Source organism: Crocodylus siamensis, chromosome 4, assembly GCF_052110815.1.
Source record: "Crocodylus siamensis isolate JL-2025a chromosome 4, ASM5211081v1, whole genome shotgun sequence".
NCBI classification, from domain to species: domain Eukaryota; kingdom Metazoa; phylum Chordata; order Crocodylia; family Crocodylidae; genus Crocodylus; species Crocodylus siamensis.
In genome coordinates, this window is record NC_143398.1 from 146,972,620 (window position 1) to 146,988,517 (window position 15,898).

Below are 15,898 nucleotides of genomic sequence, written 5' to 3' on the forward strand. Positions count from 1 at the left end.
ATTATGTTTTGCCCGAGTCCCTGCTTGAAAGCTATAATTGAGGAGAAGTCAAGTCAAATAAACAAGGTTTACATGTATTTCCAAATATGTGTAGGCCTGGACTAAAAGAACAATGAAAGCATTTTGTTTGTATATTAGAAATTATAAGTAGCATTTTTAAATATACAGAATTAAAAGGCTTTTTGCACAATTGGGCATGAGTTACATATTAATATTAAGAAATATTTATGTGCAATTAAAAGTTGCTTGCTGATTGGATAATTTCACTAAAATGGTTTCTGAAGCCTACAGTCTTCTACCTATGGCACGTGCTGGCATCTGATGTCATAACTGAAGGTATCTATGGCAACTTTCCATGGTACAAATAAATTATTTTACATTAGGACACAACCTCCTTACTTGGCACCTGAGAAGAGGCACAGATGGGCAGTGTAGCTTATCCTGTGATTGTTGCCAATTACAGACAAAGTCCTACCAGGAAGAAAAAGGGAGATACTGATCACAACTCAAGGAACAAACAACCACCTAGTAAGTGTTCCTAAAATTAAATGTTTTCTCTATCAAGTTCAAATTTAATTATTAATGGGCTTTATAACCTTGTCCCTCTCACAAAGCATCTCAGAAACTATCCATTAAATAAAAAAGAGAAATATGCATCAGAGAATCTTAGAAAAATAGGCTGGAAGGCCCAGGAGATCACCTAGTCCAATCCTTTGTTCAAGGCAAGAGTATCCCTGTTCAACCATTTCAACTACACGTTTGTCTGATTTGCACTTTAAAACTTTCAGTTATGTACATTCCTTCTCTAGGTAGTCTTTTCCAGTGCTGAATCACCCTTATTGCTAACCTATATCTCCCTTGTTGCAGAGAATCTTCATTAGCTATGTTAGTCTGAAGTCAGGGTAGAGATGCACTTTATAGACTGGCTGAATAACTGAATAACAGAATAGAGGTGCACCTTACAGACTAACTGAATCATAAAGCGTAAGACTTTCACTTCTTGTCCCATCTCATGTGGATGCTTAGAACACCCGATTACAGCCCTTTTTTGTATTTTCATTTTTAACATAAGACTATATAAGTGTCTTAAAACCTTAGGTCTATAAGTTGCAGGCTAGCAGACTTGTGAAATGATATGGGTTTTGTATTAATCTGAGCAATAAATGGCTGTGGGAAAGCAATGGAGGATCTACAGCTGTTTGAGGCTTAGCATAGCATAACTTTCATTTCCATTTTGCCTCTTTTACTACAGCACCTCATGTTGATAACAAACCCCCTAAAGTACAGACACACCATCACTTTAAAGTGAGCAGGATTCAGGTATGTAGCCATTTTCTGAATTGATTCAGTTCTCTCCTATATTAATCTAAGTCTATTCAGCATGATTTGCACAGTGCCAGGCAGGGCCAGCAAGGGGCGAATCAGGCCCCTAGTCAGGGGTGAATCAGGCCACTGCCCTGGACCCTGCGTTTTGGGGGGCCTCGCGGAGCCAGGTGGAGCGGCATGGTGACTCCGCGCTGCTGTCGGCTTCATATCTGGCCACTTGGCATCCACCCTGCCACCAAATACGCCACTGGCTTCCTTGTGTCCAGGGGCAGGGCCCTGCACCCTGCTCAGGTTATCTCTGGTGCCAGGTATACCAAGTAATACTTCAGACCAGGGAGTTTTGGTTTCCTATAGGCTTGGTGCATCAAAGATTCAATTAGAAAGGGATTGAAAGGAGTGAGAAGATGAAGATGATGACAGTAGAAGGATTCAGCATACCCCTTAGTGTCTTTAAAATACATGTATAATTTGGATGAGGGATGGTTAGAAGGAGTGAAGCGAAGGGGGCAGTTGTGCTAAAATGTAGGGCAGGACAGTGGCTTTGGATGTGATGGAGGGCACAACAGAGTTTGGAAGGTGAGAATAACTGGTAATGAATGAGATATACATGGGGATGATGGCCAGTGGCAAGAGATGATGATGGGAAACTAAGCCAGTATAATGCCTCTTGAGGAAAGCTCTGAAGCAGGAAATTACAAAATTGGCATCTCTTGTACAGGAAGACCAGAAAAGAATTGCTAGCATTGAAAGAGAAAACAGGAAACTTTTGGAGAAATTAGCTGAGATATACCGTGGAAAAGGGATAGTGGATTGCTGGAATGAATACCACCAAAAGAGGTAGGTGGCAGTATTGTTTGTATTACAAACACACCCAAAAGGTTTCCTATTGTGCTGGACACTGCACAGAGTTATGAGACACACTCCCATTGTGAAGAACCTTACAACAGAACAGTGTTAATTAGTGATCTGTAATTTCCATTCATGGTATTCCCTGAAGTTACACTTTTGTGACACTATACATTTTGAGGCTAAGGTATTTCTGTAGAAAAGACCCTCAGAAAGTTGGGGAAACATGCACATTTCAGCTTAAAAGGGGCCATTTTTGTCAGAGGAAGCTGGAGTCACTACCTAAGTGGAAGCAGCACCTACCAATGCCAGCCTCCATGGAAATCACTTCTGGCATCTTGAAAGATTGGCTGGGCAAGGAAGAGAATAGGAAAATGAAGTTACTTGCCAGGAACTGATGTTCTTCAAGAGGTATTTTCTATATATACATTCTTGCTGGCAGCTAGGTCTCGTGCCCATGCACTTCAACCAGAGACTTTTTGCCTTAACTGTATTGATAATGTGTACTTCAGCCCTGGCTCTCACATTACACCCACACTGAAGTTATAAAAGGCAGAGTGCACATCCTGCTCCTCAGTTCTTTCTCAACTGCAGGAGGGAACTTTGTATAGTGTATATACTCGTACACTGTAAGGAGGTCAGGATGCAACTGTGATCGGACAATATAGTAGGCTTGGCCTCTCTTGGAGTCACCAGGAACAATGGCCACAAGCTGAGGGAGGATAGATTTAAGCTGGATATTAGGAAGAACTACTTCACTGTATGGGTGGCCAGAGCCTGGAATAGGCTTCCTAGAGAGGTGGTGCTCTCACCTTCCCTGGAAATCTTCAAGAGGAGACTGGATAGGTACCTGGCTGGGGTCTTACGACCCCTGCCACCCCCAGTGCTCCTTCCTGCCCATGGCAGGGGGTCGGACTAGATGATCTGTCTAGGTCCTTTCTGACTCATTGATTCTATGAACATACAGCATTTTCTGTGGCCCGCAGTGCTGCGATGGGAAACAAAAGTAAACACGGTTTACTTTTGTTCCTGCCCCTTGTTCCTCCCCCAGCCCCTCAGCAGCTTGCTAATGGCTGCTGAAGGGCTGGGGAAGGGACAAGGTTCCCACACACACCGCGTCAGCTTGATATTGCTGATGTGGTGCATGTGGGAAGAGGAGTGCAGACCTGGCCTGCCTCCTCCCATCCCCAGCACCATGTAGGGAAGCCACCGCTTCCTGGCCCGAGCGACTTGCTGCTCCTCACCTGCAGGCGAGAGGCAGCCCAGCTGGGCCACCCGGCCCCGGGTTGCTGGTGGAGGCAGAGTGGTGTGGGCAGGTACCTTCTTCTGCCAGGTTATTGGCGTTGGCCACACTGTGCAGGGTAGCCCCAGGCTTGGGCGGAGCCTGCGTTCGCTGTGCCCTGAGGTGCCATCCGGCTGCAGCTCTGGCTCCGGCTCCCTCCAGCCCAGCGCAGCGCAGCACGGCGGACCTGCAGAGGCAGCACGGCGGCAGCACGGCGGCCAGGTTCGCCTTCTTTGTCTGCCTCTGCCACCTCCTGCCTGGCCAGGGCGCCACAGGTAGGGCTGGGCCAGGACAGGCTGGGCTGGGGCCAGGGCCGGGGCCGGGGTCGGGGCGGGAAGACGGCACCTCCCCTGGGGCCGAGCCGGTGATTGTGGGCTCCCGGCACCTGTGTTTTGGGGGGGGGGGCAGTCCCTGCCTTTCACAAGGGTGGGAGGCTCAGCTCTGACCCCCATCTCCTGGGGCCGAGGCTTTAACCTCAAAGCCTGGTCTTCCCTCCTGGGAGCTGGCTGTGCCCATGTCCCAGAAGCCGGGGGCTGGAGCAATCTAAAGAAAGGCAAAAACCTCCACAGTCTGCTCTAATCTGACCGTGGGGTAAAATTCCTTCCTGATTCCAAATTTGGCAGTCAGTGGGACCCCAAGCAGAGGGGCAAGACCAGGGCTTGGCAGCATTTTTTGGGCAGTGCCAAAAACACCTGCAGCCTTGACTTGTAAAATGTTGGCGTGCCAGTGGCAGACAGCGGGGGAGCCACAAGCAGCTCTATCCTTGTTGTGGCAGCACAGCCCTGGCCCTTCCCCTGGTCTGCCCCGAGGCACACATGCCAAGCAAAATGCCTTTGTGTGCTATGCTCTGGCACCCATGGAAGAGGTTGTCTACTTCTGGACATAACCGTCTAGCCAAAAACCTCTGGATTTGGTCCCAGAAGGAGCATTGGCACACCTCAGTCAAAGTCTCTAGCCTCGGCTGTAGCCAACACCCAGTACCTCTGAGGAAGACATAAAAACACTCTGGCATACATAGCAGAAAGGGGAAGGGTGGTGGTGGGAGCAACCAGCAAAGCCCAGAAGCATGAGAAATACCCATAGTAGTACATAGGCATAGCTATGCCTAGATCAGGGGTAGGCAAAATATGGACCACGAACTGTATCCAGCCCACCAATTGACCTTATCTGGCTTACCACTGGGAGTCTGAGGAGCAAGGGTTGTGCCCTGTGTTGCTCTACTCTGCCTCAAATAATTGCCCACCCCAGTCTAGATCAGTGGTTCTCAACCTTTCTTGTACCAGGACCCATTTGTAAACATAGATGGTCAGTCCCAACCCAGTGTCTCTCTCTGCTCCTACCTCCAGACTCCAGTGCCCCAGTGTGTGGGGCGTGGGGGGGGGCAAGTAGCCCCTTGCAGGCTGGAACTCTGCCAGCCCACAAGAGAAAAGCCACAGTTATATGTTTTTCTCCTTTAAAGGAGAACCCACTTTTAAAGTTTGCTTGTGACCCTTTCATATATTCTTGAGACCTTCATTGGTGTCAAAGGTTACGTGACATCACTTCCTGATGTGATACCACTTCCTGTGAGGTCTTTGAATATGGCTTGCCGGCCCACTGGGTGATAAAATGTTCATGATCTGGCCCCACATTCAAAAAGTTTGGACACCCCTGTTGTATAGGTTCTCCACAGCCTTGGATGGAGTGGGGCAGAAGATGCCAAGACCACGGTGATGATGGGTGGGTCTCCTTGCATCCAGAAGCATAAGTAGAGAGAGCAAGGGAAGGAATGGGAGGGCAAGGGAAACGTTTCATGTGACCCTGTATGGGTAATCAAGGAACAGCTCCCTACCTAATATAAACAGAGTCTTTATTATAGCAGTTTCTTACAGAGCTGTTACAGGGCCTACTGTTCTTCACCAGTCTCTCTAACCCTCTTGTTTTTCCTTTTTCCTCCCCCCTCATTTCCTGTTCCTGCTTCACACTCCTCCTTTCTGCTGCTGCTTGTTTTGCCTCTGAGATCCATATATGTTGTTACATCTTTCCTTTCAACAGTTGAAAACAGATGACTAACTTATTCCCCTGGTTGGGACAGAGGTCGCTAGCACATAGCCCACAATGGAGACTGAGCCTTTACCACTTGTCTGCTGTGTTCTTTAGGGCTCATAGTCATCCAGGTATGCTGGTTGTTGTACCAGCCTCTTGCTTCTTGTTTGTTTGATTTTTCTGGGTGCTACGCCTGCTTCTGTTCTGTCCATGTCTTTGTTTTGCGGGCTGGACTCTGCTTGTCTGTCTTTCCTTTGTGGGGTCCATGGCCTCTTTCTCTCCTATCTGGGGCTCAATGATGACTGACCAGTTGTCAAAGTTGTCTTGGTCCTGATCCTGAGATCCTTTGCTCAGTTGTATTTCCGCTCTGCCAGTACTCCACAGCTGCTTCCAGTTACGTCTCAGTTGCTGTCCACTGTCTGTGACAACTTCATAGGATCCATCTCCCACTGCACCCTGAACGGTGGCCTTTTGCCGTTCTTTCACATGTGGACTTACTGGTTGTACCCAGACCATTTCCCCTCTGCACAGTGGTCTCTGGTCCCTGGCTCCTTTGTTATACTGTGATACTTACTGAGACTGTTGATTTTTTAGCTGCTTCCATGTACTGTCAACCCCGGGGTTGTAGCAAACAGTTTCTCATGGGGAGTAATGTCTTAGTTCTCCAGCCCATTAATCTTTGGGCTGGGCTACTATCCATTCCTGGGAGGGTGTGTTGCGATGGTCCAACAGAGCCAGGCAGGGATCCACTGCAGTCTTATCTGCCTTCAACAAGAGTCTCTTGGCCATTTTTACTACTGATTCAGCCTTCCCGTTGTTTTGTGGGTACCCAGGGGATGATGTCTTGTGCTGGACTTCCCATCTAGTGCAGAACTGTTTGAATTCTCTTGAGGTGTATTGTAGGCCGTTGACTGAGAACAGAGTGTCAAGTATCCCATGCCATGCAAAATGAGCCTTCAGCTTCCTGATCACCGTTCCTGCCTTAGAGGTAATTCACCTCCCAAAAATTGGAATAGTAGTCTATGGTGACCATATAGATTCTGGCATTAACATTGAACAAGTCAGTCTCTACCTTCTCCCAGGGCTGAGAGGGGATGTCATGAGGGTTTAATGTCTCTTTTTGCTGTTTGTCACTGTCTTCCTTGCACGCCTCACATTGTTCCATGTATGTTCTCAAGTGGGCACTCATGCCTGGCTAGTAGATGCACTCCCGTGCTCTCCTCAGGCATGATTCTATTCCTATGTGTGAAGCATGTAGTTGGTTCATGATGTCTCACAGCAGAGCTACTGGGATCACTTCCCTGTCTCCACCTGGAATCTTATAGGTCTTTGCTCTAGTGTGATTGTTGCAAATATGGCTGAATTGTTGCCCGCTTCCTTCTGTAATTTGTGTATCCTTTGAGTCTGTGAATCTGTCAAATTTGCACTGAAACCTTCCTCCTCATCTGTAGTCTCCTGATCCTTCATCACTGTGTGGACTGTTTTCTTTCTGTTTGGGTGGCTATGACACTGACCCCTGAAACGATTCTTTCTTCCACATTTTTTGCACTCTTTTCCATAGGCTGGGCTTTGTCCTCCCTTTCATGTAGCTTTCCACGATACATGCACTGAATCATATTGTTGGCATTTGCAGTTGGCCTGTCAGGTTCCTGCTTTCCAGAGTCCTTTAGGTTGAGCCTGTGAACCTGCTCTGTACGTGTGGAAACCTGGCTTCAGCTGCATGCTGCTCCGGATGGGACGGACCCAGCTGGGCCAGCACTGGCCAGGAAAAGCAGCATGCAGCTGAAACTGGCTTCCCACGTGCTACTGGGGATGGGAGGAGCCTGGATGGGTCTGCACCGGCCAGCAGAAGTGGCAGCGGAGCCATGTGCCGCTCGGAACAGGATGAGCCCGGCCGGAGCGGCAGGGGCTGAGCTGCATTTTCCCTCTGCCTGTGCCAGTCAGTCGTGAGTGGCACATGGCTCCGCCGCCGTTTCTGCTGGCTGGTGCCAACCTGGCCAGGCTCCTCCTGTTCCCAGTAGCATGTGGGAAGCCAGCTTCAGCTGCATGCTGCTCCGGATGGGACAGACCCGCCTGGGTCAGCACCAGTCAGCAGAAGTGGCGGTGGAGCCATGTGCCACTTGGGACTGACCAGCACAGGTAGGGGGAAAGTGCAGCTGAGCCCCTGCTGCTCTGGCTGGGCTCCTCCTGAGGTTAATTTCATGTTTGTAAAATGCTTGGAGAACCCCACATAGATGCACTGCATAGAAATGCAAAATATATTTTGTCTTATTTGGTTGGCACCTTGGGCTGAGATTTTCAAAGCTGAGCCAAAAGGCCAACTTCCATTAAAATGAATGGGATTTAGAGGGCTCCAAATCTTTTATGACAACTTTGTAACATGCCTATCTACCCCTTTTTGCAAATCTCAGCCATAGTTTGGAAGTTCAGCCAAAGAATATAAGAGCTTCTGAACATAAGAGCATAAAGAGTGCCATGCTTGGTCAGCCCCGTGGTTCATCTAGCTCAGTATCCTGTCCCAAACAGTGGCATAGGTGGATGCTATAGAGAGGGAGAGTTTTGAACTGGTTAGACCCATTTCTTTGACACTTCCTGCAACTTCATTGGTGTCAAAGGACACATGACATCACTTCCTGATGTGATGCCACTTTCTGTGAGGTGTTTGAATATGGCTCACTGGCCCACTGGGTGATAAAAAGTTCATGATCTGGTCCCACATTCAAAAAGGTCGGACACCCCTGCTCTATTCCTTCTTCTTGGTTTCGAGTGAAAAACTGATCTCTCTCTGCAGTCTCATTTTTCCTGGGGTCACAGTATGCATCAAATGTTTCTATTAACTGTTTGAGTGTGTCAGGGTTCCTTGGCATCAGTGTCACACTTACTTCATGGCCTTTCCCCCCCACTAGATAGTAAAACAGATTTACCTTCATTTTCTCTTCTTTATCAGCCATGGTTAACTCTGTTTCATCTCTCTTCTCCTCCTGGTTCTAGATTTAAAGGACCTATAACATTTCTATGATGTGAGACTTGCCAAAATAGTATAAACAGCACAAGGGAATCTGCTTCAGGGTTTGCCCCATTGAAGGAGGGGCGCTTGTGAAACCTAGGGATTTTGGTGATGGCATCACAATAGAGAGAGGACCTCTTGCCCCTGAAAAATGGTGATAACATCCCTCAAAGAAAGAAATAAAGGGCAGTTGTTAAAGAAAGAAGAGAAGGTATGGACCCTAAGACAAAGAACAGTGGAAGTGGGGCAGGGGACAGCAAGGGTACCAATCCCAGCCTAGGGGTTGAAGCTTTTTCTTTTTACTCCCAACAGAAAATTAGAGAAATAAGAGGTAGTCGTAAAATAAAATAAAGTATGAAATCTTAAAACAATCAAATCAGCAATTAAAATATAAACCAAGTGAGGGCTTTGTGTAGAGTGCAGAGCCCAAAACAGACTATCATCTCAGCTTCACCAGGGAATGGAGAAGAATGGAGATCCAGGAAAGGTATGCTACCCTTTATAGCCTTAGTGTGGGGAAACATTAGTGGCACAAGTGGTGCGTCCACTACAAGTACCACTAAGCAAAAAGTCTCAGGATCATAAGATACACCCACAATCAGGATTAGAACAGGCCTCCAAAGTCATCTAATATCCCCTGCACAAATACAGGATTAGGTTTTCCTAAAAAATCCCGGACAAATGCTTATTCACCTCTTCTTAAAAACTTTCAGTGACAAAGATTCAACAATGTCCTCTGAGCAGCTGGTTTCACTGTTTTATTCTTCTGACAGTAAGGTGTCTTCTGATTCTTCTTTGCTGAAGTTTAAATCTATTGTGTCATATTCTGCCCTCTGTGGTGAGGGAAGATAGATATTCTCCCTTTTCCTTATGGCAACCTTTAAAATATTTGAAAACTATTATCTTGTCCTCACATATTTTGCTTTTGCCCAGATTAAACATTCCTAGCTCTCTAAACAGTTATGTGGCTTGGATTTCAACTCCTGTGTCATCTTTGCCACCTGACCTCTGAGTCTCTTCTAGTTTCTCTATATCCTTCCTAAAGTGCAGAGCCAAGAACTATCCGTAATACTCCAGCTGAAGCCTAACTTAGTAGTGAGAGACTATAAAATCATAAGAAGTGCCATATTAAGTCAGACCAAGGATCCATGTAGCCCAGTATCCTATCTCCAACATCAGGATGTAGCAGATGTTTTATAGGGAGAATATGCCCTTTATCTAATGCAGGGACAGGCAAAGTCCACTCTGTAGGCCAGATCTGGTTGGCAGCAGAGTCCATTTCCCAGCCGCCCCTGCACATGACGGGCTGGTCTCCATGGAGACCCCAGCTGCAGCTGACCTGTGAAAGCTCAAGGCTGGGGTTACCATGGAGACCAGCCCCAGATGCACTGGCAGGGTACAGAGCAGGGCAGGGGGCTGCTCCAGAGCAACTGGGATCTTGCGATGGGGGCAGCTTGCTCCAGAACCAGGGCATAGCTGCAATATGAAGGAAGAACTTCTTTATGGTAAGGGTGACCAGAATCTGGAATAGACTTCCCAAGGAGATGGTGCAGTCCCCAACCTTGGAAGTCTTCAAGAGGAGACTGGACAGACACCTTGCTGGGATCACTTGATAGCAGCAGTATTCCTGCCCAGAGCTGGGGGGTTGGACTCAATGATCTTTCTAGGTCTCTCCCAGCCCTTATTTTCTATGATTCTGTGATACATGTGCACAGGTATTAGGGCAAAGTAAATTAATTAACTCCTCCATAAGATAGTACTATCTTACAGCAGAGTAATTTACTACGCTGCAACTCACGTGTGGATGGTGACCAGGACAACAGCACTTTGAGCTGGGGCAGAGCAGCCCTGGGCAGGCAGCAGGCTTAGGGGGTCAGCCACATGGCTCTGCAGTTTTGGCACTCTTGTGCCCCAGCCAGCCCCTCTTCCACTTGATGCCACCACCTGGAGCCTGGGGCTAACCCCACAAGTCTGTTGCCAGCCCAGGGCTACTCTGGTCAGGCTCAAAGTGCTGATATCTCAGGTGCACATATAGATGCTGTGCCAAGCAGCAGCGTATTCTGGAGCAAACTTGGTTTATCACGTTGCATTAATTGCACATGTAGGTGTACCCCCTCTATCTTATATACAATATTCCTATTAATGCAGCTGTGAATTACATTTGCTTTTTGTAATCGCACCATGTTGCTGCCTCATGTTGAATAGTCTGGGATCTACAATAACTCTTGGAATCTTTTCAGCAACACGTCTGCCTAGCCAGTTATCTTCCATTTGGTTTCTGTGCATTTGTTTTTTCTTTTCTAGGCCTAGCACCATACTAAATTTTGGTCTTTGCTGAATTTAATTTTGTTATGTATAACTCAGCTTTCCCAACATATCCACAATTCCTTTGAATTCTACTACTATCTTCCAGTGTTTGCAAGCACTCCTGGTTTTGTATCCTTTGCAGACTTAATCAGGAAGCTCTCTATTCTTGCACTCAACTCATCAATAACAATATTAAACAGCACTGGACCTCCATTCTTAAATTCATACATTGATAGTTTATTTGCTTATAGTTAGTTAGCAATGAAGTATTCACCTGATAGTAATTGTGTCTAGCCCATGTTTCTGCAGGGAATGTCAGGTAGGGTTGAATCAAAAGCTTTACTAAAGTCAAAGTATATCATGTCCACTACATTCCCTTCATTTATTAAACTGGTTATTCTTGAAAGTAAGATATCAATTTGATTTGGCATGATTTGTTCTGAACAAACCTACGTTGACTAGTAGTGATCCTCCAGGTGTTTATAAATTGCTTGTTTTATTATTTGCTCTAATAACTTTATAGGCACTGAAATCAGGCTTACAGGTCTATAATTACCCATATAATTACCCATGTACTCTTTCCCCTTCTTAAAGATGAGTACTGTTAACTCTTCTCCAGTTCTGTGGGACTGTGCCTATCATCCTTGACTTCGCAAATATTATTGCTAATGGCTTCCAAATTTCTTTAGCCAGTTCCCTCAACACTAAGATGAATTTCATCAATTCCTGGTAACTTAAATTAATTTGAATTTGCCAAAAGATCTGTTGTGCTCTTTTTAATGATCTACATCCCTTACTTTTGCCTATATTAGTTTTGTTAGCTGTGTTTAGAAGACTTAGGCAAAGTAGTAATTGAGCAGCCCTGGCTCCTTTGCGTAGTGTGTTAATAGATCGATCACCTGAAAGTGAAAAGGTGGTCTATTAACAGAAGATAGTTCCAGGACTCACCCTCCATGATCTCTCCAGGGACTTATATATTACCATTTGCTTTGTTTGCATAGCTCCCAACCTATGTAGCATTATCCCCCTACCTTGATGGATGCAGGGGGTATCCTCCTTATTTCACTCACTCTCTGGAAGGATCCTACAGGGCTCTGTTTTTTGCCCTCTCTTCTTCGGTCCTTAGGACAATCTCCAGCTCCTGCCCCTGTGCAGACAACTCAAACATGTATCTCACTTTGATATTCATTCACCAAAAATTGTCCTCTAGGCTTTGATTATATCCTTGCTGCCAACATTTCCCTCTCTGTTCTTTTCAGAGTATATGCACTAAGATAATTTTTCAGGGCCACTGCTAAGGCTGTGTAAGACATCCTTCTTTGTTGGCATCTACTAACAACTCTTATTTCATCTGCTCTCCTTCACCTCCCAGGCCCCTGTAAGTCTGTCCTTTCCTATTTATATGATTATGCCTTACATCAGCTTTCACCCACTCTCCTCTGCCAGCCCTAAAGTACTGTTCAGACATATCTCCCATAAATATCTTGAAGCTTTTTTCTCAGCTGACCTTCCCAGCCTGGCTTTTTGTCATACAACTGCCGTCCCCACATCCACACTGCTCTGTACAGTGCAGTCTAATGCAAGGTCAACTCAGACCTTGGTGTTAGATAAAATTGAGGCTTAAAAGTACTGGAAATATTCTACCCATGTGGTGCCCTGGCTTTGCTGAGTAACTCCTTAACTTCATTATCATCTTCCATTCCCAGCTCTTGAATGCCTTCTTGCAGCATGTATGATATGATAGTATGGATGGGCACCTATACACGTGTAGTGAGGCTGCTCTGACACACTGTAATTATAGTGTGTCCAAGCAAACTCCATTAATCAAGTCTGCTGGAGCATGGTAATTTCCACAGTACAGCAGACTCCAGCATCTCATGTATTAGCATCCCCACACTGAAAAATGGCAGGGGCCATTAAAGCACCTCCACTGCCATTTTCCAGCATGGGGATGCTCTGGGCACTTTAATTAGAGCAGCTCTTGGAACCGCAGCTCTTGGTCCCGCTCTAAATAAAGTGCCCCCACCCCAGTCCTGGAGCATGTGTATAAACGCCTGATGATAGTCCACTGTCAGCTACTTTAGGCAGAGATCTATATTTTTGCTGGGAGGCTTTTTGCTGCAGAAATCAGCATGGATTTTACTAAAACATACCAGTTTATAACTAATATTTCAGACAGGTCCTGGTATTAATCCAAGGGTGGGCAAAATACAGCCTGTGGGCCAGATCTGGCTAGCCAACTGATTGGATCCAGCCTGTAGGTGGGCACCCATGATTTGATTGGAACCAGCCCACGGCTACCACCATGGCACTCTGCATGGAGCTGCACCTCACCTGCTATTCCCTGTGCCCACTGGCCCTGGATTCAGTCACTGTGCACAGCTTCCCAGCAGGGCTGTTCTTGGTTCAGCTGCAGCCCTCTGGACACTGCTCAGCTCCCCCCACGTCCAGCAGTTTCTCTTCCTTCTGCCCCTGCTGCACTGCTCCAGGAAAGGGGTCAGAGCTACAGCTGGGTGGCTCCTGCCCCAGTGCATGGGGCTCTAGTTCCAGCTCCCAGCCACTTTCCACCCACTCTGCTCACCTGGAGCAGTGGGCAGAGTTCAGCCCCATGCAGAGAACTGCAGCTGCCCAGGTGAGCTTGGCTGCACATGCCCCTGCACCACCCCGCAGCCCCTGCATGCCCGGCTGGTTCCTGGGACCCAGCACGCAAGTAGCACCCCCAAACACACATGTACATCTCTTCCCTACACACATACCCAACTAGCCACACACCCTACCTCCCCACACTCGCTCCCACACCTGCCCCCCAACATGCTTCCCAAAATATACAAGTAAGACTTTATTTTGAGCTACTATACAATTGCCTTTATATTCACCACTCAAAAAAGCATAAATCAGGATTAAAATTTTTTTTGAAATAAAATTAAAATGTTACAGTAGATGTTTGATTTTTAGTATCTGACTTGTGTTTTATATAATTTGTTAAAATGATATCTTCTGAAAGACTTTATATGGGCACCCTTGACAGCTCACCAAAACTCGTTAAGTGGCTCTCTAGTCAAAATAATTGCCCACCCCTGCATTAATCCTGTATTAGAAAGTTGTAGACTAGAGCCTGCTAATCTGTATCTGTTAATACATTCAGGAAAATGCAATGGTTGTGCCTCTTATCAGATGATAGTTAAAATGATTTTGACTGAACATACACTACCTATTACCTTTGTTTCATGCCTCATTAGTGTCAACCAAGTTTTTATTTGTGTTTGCAGCTCAAATAGAGAGAAACAGAACAGGGAAATAGTGAAGATCACTTTGGAAAACCAGAGAATTCTGAAGAAACTTGGTAGCCTCAAAGCTACTTATGATCGTAGGAAGTACGAGATTGATTGGCAGGTATGTGCAATAGTTTTATTCTTGAAAAAACTTTTTGCTTTTTGTGCTCAAACCAAACAAAATGTGGGAGAAGAGTCAGCTGATCTTAGTTTCCCAAACCAAAATCAATAGGATCAACTGCTAGTTGCACAGTGAAGTACAAAGGAAGCTTGGCTAATAGGAAATTGGGAGGTAGTTCTCTAGATTAATTTCTTGACAGAGTTATTAAATGAAAAGATCTCCCTCTCCATCATGTTGATGGGCTACTATATAAAATAGTGGAATCTAAGTAAATGCCTATCTAAATGAGTTAGGAAGTTTTATATATTTTATTCCAACAATCTCAATGAATATGACACATCTTACTAAAAAGAAAAGGCTAATGGCTGATAATCCATTAGATCATTCTGACTAGAGTGAGTGAGTCAAGAGACTAGACTAATCCCATTAATAACTCACCAGTGCACTGATTGAACATAAGTACTGAAAGAAGAGGATATATATGTGTAAGAAAAAAGGATCAAAACTAGATGTGTACTTGCCTTGATTCCATTAATAATAGTCACTTTAATGGTTAATCCTTTATACTGACAACCCATGTGCTCTGTTCTTTTTGTGGCAGAACTCAAGGTGCTATATCCGGAACACTTCTCGGTATCTTATCTCTTCTCGGGATGGCTAGGTAGGCAATTTTGCTGCTAATTTTTTCACAGTATAAAATGGGATGTAGCTACCATATTCCTTAACTGTGGATAATATTTATATACACCATACCTCAGAGAATGATCAACACGAATAACTTACAAAACTCAGGATTTCAGAGTGCTGTGATAGTTTGCATTTAAATGTGGCATCTGCTGAAACAACAGCAGGTGTGCAGGAGGTGGACATGGGATTTGGATCGGGGTGAGCAAAATATGGCCTGCAGGTTGGATTTGGCCTGCAGAGGGGCTTTGTCCAACCTGCAGTGGGTTCCCTGGTTCCACCTGGCCCAGGCACCACCCAGCCATGATGCATCCAGCTGCCCCTGGTCACACAGCAGGGCTGGGACAGCTCTGTGGCTGTGCAGCCCAGGCAGCGGTGGCTCCTTCTGGCTGCTGGTGGCCCCAGGCCTACAGTACCAACGGGGACCCACACGCACAGCCCCGACCTGGTGCTTCCTGTGCCTGCTCCGGACTCACCCAACAACTGCAGTGGCAGCAGTGGTGGCACCAGGCAGAAACTGTTGCCCGGTGCAAGGGAAAAGCAGCCCCTTTCCCTCACCACTGCCAGGCAGTTCTTGGTGCAGCCGCCTGGAGCCCGCACTGCACCGGGCTACTCTGTGTCATCGTCATTGCTGCCCAGGCTGCCCTGCAGCTTCTCCAAACTGTCACCGCTGCATGCTGGGCAGTCCAGAGGCTGCGTTGATGGAAGAAGAGCTGCGGGCAGCCTGATGCAGCGCGGGCTCCAGGCAGTTGTACCAAGAACTGGCCAGCAGTGGCAAGGGGCTGCTTTTCTTTTGTGCCAAGCAACATTTTCTGCATGGTGCCATCACTGCTGTCGCTGCTGAGCCTGGACAGGTGAGTCTGGAGCAGGCACGGGGCACACCAAGTTGGGGCTGCATGCACAGGTCCCAACTGGTACTGTAGACCTGAGGCCAGCAGTGGTGGCAGCTGGAAGGAACCTCCCCAGCCCCGGTGTGTGCCCAGGGGGCAGCAGGATGTGCCATGGCCAGATGGTACGGAGCAGGCACA

At 46.7% G+C, this 15,898-nt stretch overlaps 1 protein-coding gene across 1 annotated transcript; it reads left to right on the forward strand.

Annotated features, from left to right (window-relative positions):
• Positions 1 to 422: 422 nt before the first annotated feature.
• CFAP97D1 (CFAP97 domain containing 1) lies at positions 423 to 14,847 on the forward strand. Its single transcript, XM_090041169.1, has 5 exons — positions 423 to 528; positions 1,253 to 1,320; positions 2,045 to 2,163; positions 14,063 to 14,186; positions 14,788 to 14,847. Exons 1-5 carry the CDS (start codon positions 423 to 425, stop codon positions 14,845 to 14,847), a joined length of 477 nt encoding a protein of 158 aa, XP_089897295.1.
• Positions 14,848 to 15,898: the final 1,051 nt, after the last annotated feature.

What these genes read in the sequence shown, in the direction of transcription:
- CFAP97D1 (XM_090041169.1), top strand. Translation starts at nt 423, where the DNA reads ATGGGCAGTGTAGCTTATCCTGTGATTGTTGCCAATTACAGACAAAGT. An exon ending in AAGGAACAAACAACCACCTA is followed by an intron (nt 529 to 1,252) that starts GTAAGTGTTCCT and finishes CTTTTACTACAG; the next exon opens with CACCTCATGTTGATAACAAA. An exon ending in TTAAAGTGAGCAGGATTCAG is followed by an intron (nt 1,321 to 2,044) that starts GTATGTAGCCAT and finishes TCTCTTGTACAG; the next exon opens with GAAGACCAGAAAAGAATTGC.